At 43.1% G+C, this 6000-nt stretch overlaps 1 protein-coding gene across 5 annotated transcripts in view; it reads right to left on the minus strand.

Moving 5' to 3' along the window:
* Nucleotides 1–6000, minus strand: part of EML5 (EMAP like 5) — a 154527-nt gene that overhangs the window by 8011 nt on the left and 140516 nt on the right. For 4 of the 5 annotated variants that reach the window (XM_065941690.1, XM_065941688.1, XM_065941689.1 and 1 more), the window contains one exon: nucleotides 743–900. In XM_065941690.1, the coding sequence (XP_065797762.1) occupies nucleotides 743–900 (158 nt within the window). Of the gene's footprint in view, nucleotides 1–742; nucleotides 901–6000 lie in introns of those variants that run through there. The other variant, XM_065941691.1, reaches the window with a different exon arrangement.

Genomic DNA, 6000 nt, shown 5'->3' on the forward strand with positions numbered 1-6000 from the left:
CTGCGGCATTGTTACACAGTCTTTATGTGACAGGCAGACGCGGCTGCGTGTCTATGGGTTCTTTCAATGCGTATAGGAATGCACTTGCTTCCTGCTCACATATACATTCCACTTTAACAAGGATATGAATGTGTTAGCAGAAAATCAATGGTAAGTATCTGGTTTCCACTGGGAGGTTTAAAACTCACTCAGAAAAAGGCCTCTCTTCAGACTTACATGTTGAGGTCCTGTCCTAACTTTATCTAACAAAGTTTGCCTCCGGCACCAGCAAACAAAGCAAAGCCTATTTCTGGCAACCCCTCACCCTTTCTAGTCCAGCAGTGAGCATCTTATCCCTCAGTGTCCAGTCTGAACAAAACAGAAAGCAGACGGTCAAGCTGCATCCCAAATCCCACGGCAAGGGTCCCCCAAAGGTCACCAGCAGAATTCTACTCAGCAAATATTTACACAGGCAGAGAGACATGAAGAAAATCAATTCTTAACCTACAGGATAGCTACCCATGAATATTTCCGAAAAATGATCACCCCAGTTGCTGGAGCTTAGATTCACCTACAGTGTCAAAAAAGCTGAGAGCGATTTAAGGCCAGAAATAAGAATCATCAAGAAGGCACTTTTATAGAGAAGCACTTGAGGAAGAAGGTCAGAGAGGCTAATCCCCGTGACCTTGACGTAACCACGAAGCGCAGGCATCACGACGACGCAAGGGTTTTCAGTGAGGCTGCGAGAAGAAAGGGGACTCACGGTCTCTCCTTGCCACCAGTGACGATCAGTCCGTCTCGAAGGGTGGTGTACATGGCAAACACGGGCCCGTTGTGAGCTCTGGCCACGATTCTACACAATACGTGGTCTTTCCACACACAGACATCTCCACTGACGGTACCTGTAAACGTCAAGTTATTCTGAAAAGGAGTGGGGAAGGGGAGATAAACTCATCAAAGGTTCAGGCAGAGTCAGACAGCAATTCTCTACGTCAGAGCGAGCGGTTCTCGCCCTTTTCACACAAGAAGCTCGGACGGCAGGAGAAATAGTAGGGCAAGCGCCAGAGAGCCTGAACTCAAGGTTTCGCTCTGTTAGGGCCACTTCCTTTTCTACTTCTGTTGCCTATTAGCTGGAATAACCTTGGTCAAGACTTCTAACCCCCGCCAATATCAGCTTTTTCATGTGTAAACTGAGAGCATTCACACTCTCTGAGCTCCCTTTGAATTAACAAAGCTGTGATCCTGGTTCATTTCACGCCTTTGACTCACTTCCCTCTAGTTCCCCAAGGAGTAACTTCAAAGTCACTAGTATTGGAGAGTGAAGAAAAGAACAGGAAGTGAAAATAACTTTCCTAATAGTTTTGACAGGTTTGATAAAATATTTTGTCATGGAAGGTGAAACTTATCTGTAGCAAAATAGTAGTTTTGCAGTTGTATATGAAAATTAACATTTCCCATGATTTCTTAAAATACAAAAGTCAATGCACTTCTGCAATGAATCCAAAAAAAGATAAATCTGTTAAGATACCAAAAGTTTAAGAATGCTTTAGATGATTTCGAGAATTTCAATCCTGATATAGTTCATTTATGCAAAAACAAGAGAAATCAAATCCTGCTTTATGTGCTATTTTGTCTCATTTTAACTTCCCTTTAACAGCAACTCCTATAAGATCCTGCACCAAAAACAATATGCAAAGAACCAATCGGAAAATAAGGTTTGATATATACCAAGAACAAATCTTCTTTAATCTTTCCGAGAATACTAGTTTGTATGTTTAATTTCCCTACAACAATTTAATACTATTTCAAATTCCTCATATTTATCCTTAATCTCTATAACTCACATCTGGAAAACAATGACGATACTTGTCATACAGGAGCATCTCTAATTTATGCCTTATCTGCGACTGGGATGTTAAAACTAGCACTTTACTTCCCCTGCTCTTCTCTCGGCTCCTCGCGTGGCAGTGGTTTAGTGGCTAGGTAGTTTCCAACTCTTGCAACCCCATTAACTGTAGCCCACCAGGCTTCTCTGTCCATGGGGTTTTCCAGGCAAGAGTACCAGAGTGGGTTGCCATTTGCTTTTCCAGGGGATCTTCCAACCCAGGGATCAAAACCTGGGTCTCCTGCATTGTAGGCGGATTCTATACTGACCGAGCCACCAGGGAAGATGAGAGCAAATTCAAAAAGGCTTAAACTGACTCTGTTCAGTCACTCAGTCGTGTCTGACTTTTATGACCCCATGGACTGCAGCACGCCAGGCCTCCCTGTCCATCACCAACTCCCAGAGCTTGCTCAAACTCATGTCCATCAAGCCAGTGATGCCATCCAATCAGTTCATCCTCTGTCACCCGCTTTTCCTCCCACGTTCAATCTTTCCCAGCATCAGGGTCTTTTCCAAGGAGTCAGCTCTTTGCATCAGGTGGCCAAAGTATTGGAGCTTCAGCTTCAGCATCAGTCCTTCCAATGAATATTCAGGACTGATCTCCTTTAGGATTGATTGGTTGGATCTCCTCGCAGTCCAAGGGACTCTCAAGAGTCTTTTCCAACACCACAGTTCAAAAGCATCAATTCTTTAGTGCTCAGCTTTCTTTATAGTCCAACTCACATCCATACATGACCACTGGAAAAACCACAGCCTTGACTAGACGGACCTTTGTTGGCAAAGTAATGTCTCTGCTTTTTAACATGCTGTCTAGGTTTGGTCATAGCTTTTCTTCCAAGGAGCAAGTGTCTTTGCAGTCACCATCTGCAGTGATTTTGGAGCCCAAGAAACTAAAGTCTGTCACTGTTTCTATGGTTTCCCCGTCTACATGCCATGAAGTGATGGGACCGCATGCCATGATCTTGGTTTTTTGAATGTTGAGTTTCAAGCCAGCTTTTCACTCTCTTCTTTCACTTTCATCAACAGGCTCTTTAGTTCCTCTTCACTTTCTGCCCTAAGGGTGGTGTCATCTGCATATCTGAGGTTATTGGTATTTCTTCCAGCAACCTTGATTTCAGCTCGTGCTTCATCCAATCTGGCATTTCACACAATGTATTCTGCATATAAGTGAAACAAGCAAGGTGACAATATACAGCCTTGACATATTCCTTTCCCAATTTGGAACCAGTCCATTGTTTCATGTCCAGTTCTAACTGTTGCTTCTTGACCTGCATACAGATTTCTTAGGAGGCAGGTCAGGTGGTCTGGTATTCCCATCTCTTTAAGAATTTCTCACAGTTTGCTGTGATCCACACAAAGGCTTTAGTGTAGTCAATGAAGCAGAAGTAGATGTTTTTCTGGAATTCTCTTGCTTTTTCTTTGATCCAACAGATGTTGGCAATTTGATCTCTGGTTCCTCTGCCTTTTCTAAAACCAGCTTGAACATCTGGAAGTTCACGGCTCATGTATTGTTGAAGCCTGGCTTGGAGAATTTTGAGCATTGCTTTGCTAGCGTGTGAGATGACTGCAATTGTGCAGTAGTTTGAACATTTACTGACATTGCCTTTCTTTGGGATTGGAATGAAAACCGACCTTTTCCAGTCCTGTGGCCACTGCTGCGTTTTCCAAATTTTGCTGGCATATTGAGTGCAGCACTTTCACAGCATCATCTTTCAGGATTTGAAATAGCTCAAGTGGAATTCCATCACCTCCACTAGCTTTGTTCGTAGTAATGCTTCGTAAGGCCCACTTGATTTCACATTCCAGGATGTCTGTCTCTAGGTGAGTGGTCACACCATCGTGATTATCTGGGTCATGAAGATTTTTTTTGTATAGTTCTTCTGTTGTATTCTTTCCAACTCTTCTTAATATCTTCTGCTTCTGTTGGGTCCATACCATTTCTGTCCTTTATTGAGCCCATCTTTGCATGACATGTTCTCTTGGTGTCTGTAATTTTCTTGACGAGATCTCTAGTCTTTCCCATTCTATGGTTTTCCTGTTTCTTTGCATTGTTCACTTAGGAAGGCTTTCTTATCTCTCCTTGCTATTCTTTGGAACTCTGCATTCAGATGGGTATATCTTTCCTTTTCTCCTTTTCCTTTGGCTTCTCTTCTTTTCACAGCTATTTGTAAGGCCTCCTCAGACAGCCATTTAGCCTTTTTGCATTTCTTTGTCTTGGGGATGGTTTTCATCATCACCTTGTGTACAATGTCATGAACCTCCATCCATAGTTCTTCAGGTACTCTGTCAGATCTAATCCCTTGAATCTATTTGTCACTTTCACTGTATAATCATAAGGGATTTGATTTAGGTCATACTTGAATGGTCTAGTGGTTTTCCCTACTTTCTTCAATTTAAGTCTGAATTTGGCAATAAGGAGTTCATGATCTGAGCCACAGTCAGTTCCTGGTCATTTTTGCTGACTGTATACAGTTTCTCCATCTTCGGCTGCAAAGGATATAATCAAACTGATTTCAGTATTGACCATGTGATGATGTCCATATATAGAGTCATCTCTTGTGTTGTTGGAAGAGGGTATTTGCTATGACCAGTGCGTTCTCTTGGCAAAATTCTGTTAGCCTTTGTCCTGGTTCATTTTGTACTCCGAGGCCAAACTTGCCTGTTACTCCAGGTATCTCTTGACTTCCTACTTCTGCATTCTACTCCCCTGTGATGAAAAGGACATCTTTTTTGGACGTTAGTTCTAGAAGGTCTTGTGGGTCTTCATAGAACCGTTCAACTTCAGATTGTTCGGTACTAGTGGCTGGGGCATAGAGTTGGATTACTGTGATAATGAATGGTTTGCCTTGGAATAGAACAGAGATCATTCTGTCATTTTTGAGACTACACCCAAGTACCGCATTTCAGACTGTTTTGTTGACCGTAAGGGCTACTCCATTTCTTCTAAGGGGTTCTTGCCCACAGTAGTAGATGTAATGAACATTAACCCATTTTGTTATGTAACAAAACATTCACACTGATTTGCACTGTCACTTCAAACATAAAAAAGTAAATTAGAACTAAAATGCTTATCTTCATTTTCCATTGGGAATGGGCAGTTGATTAAGGAATTTTATATGTGAAGAAAGTTAATGTGCATGGGCATAATAATGTCAAGCATTTCAGTGTATACATTTTTCATCCAGAAAGGAAATTACTGGTCTTGTATTAAGAAACTACATGATATTTAGCTGAAGTTTGACAGGGCATAGAGAGAATTTTCAGTGTTTTTCCTCAAAAATGTAAGTTTTAAGGTTCTAGAATTATACTTCTCTTCCTTCAAGTATTACACACCCAACAATACTTAAAGAAAAACAACTTGGGTTTTTGATGCACCAAAGGATTGAAAAAGCCTGGCCAGGACAAGATATTAAAGGAAAGAGGGAAAGAAAGAAAGTGGAGTCGCTCCTCGTGTCCGACTCTTTGCGACCCTGTGGGCTGTATCCCACCAGGCTCCTCTGTCCACGGGATTCTCTAGGCAAGAGGACTGGAGTGGGTTGCCATTTCCTTCTCCAGGGGGTCTTGGGCATCTTCCCCACCCAGGGATCGAACCTGGGTCTCACGCATCACAGGTAGATGCTTTACCCTCTTAGCCACCAGGGAAGCCCTCAAGGGAAAGAGCAGTGTCGTGTAAACCAGAAGTCCCAGCGGCACGGGGGTGGGGAAGAGACGGTCTGGGAGCGCCCTTCCCAGGAAACCAGGGCAGGGCTATGCCCGCCTGCCTCCGCTGATGAGACACGGCCCCGAGCACTGTCAACCGCAGGACAAGCAGTGGGCTAAGATGACAGGAGCACAGGAAATCCTAAACCAAGCACCCTCTTACACACTGGAAAGTCATATGCCACAATTTATCTTTTATTCTGGCAAATTATTAGGACCTCGGAGACTCAGGGTGACAGAAAGTTAGGGAAGGCTTCTGGGAATGGCCACGGCCCAAGGACTCAAGTCTCCATTGTAACCTTTCTCCCTCGTTAACTTTCTTTCCCGCTCCCTGACTTCTCAAAGTATCAGAGCTGGAAAGATGAAATATTTCAGGACCAGGACACGGGCTAGAATCAGTGGGCTACAGTGTCATATACACAACATTCATGTGGCTC

The sequence above is a fragment of the Muntiacus reevesi genome, chromosome 7 (assembly GCF_963930625.1).
Source record: "Muntiacus reevesi chromosome 7, mMunRee1.1, whole genome shotgun sequence".
Classification (NCBI taxonomy): Eukaryota; Metazoa; Chordata; class Mammalia; order Artiodactyla; family Cervidae; genus Muntiacus; species Muntiacus reevesi.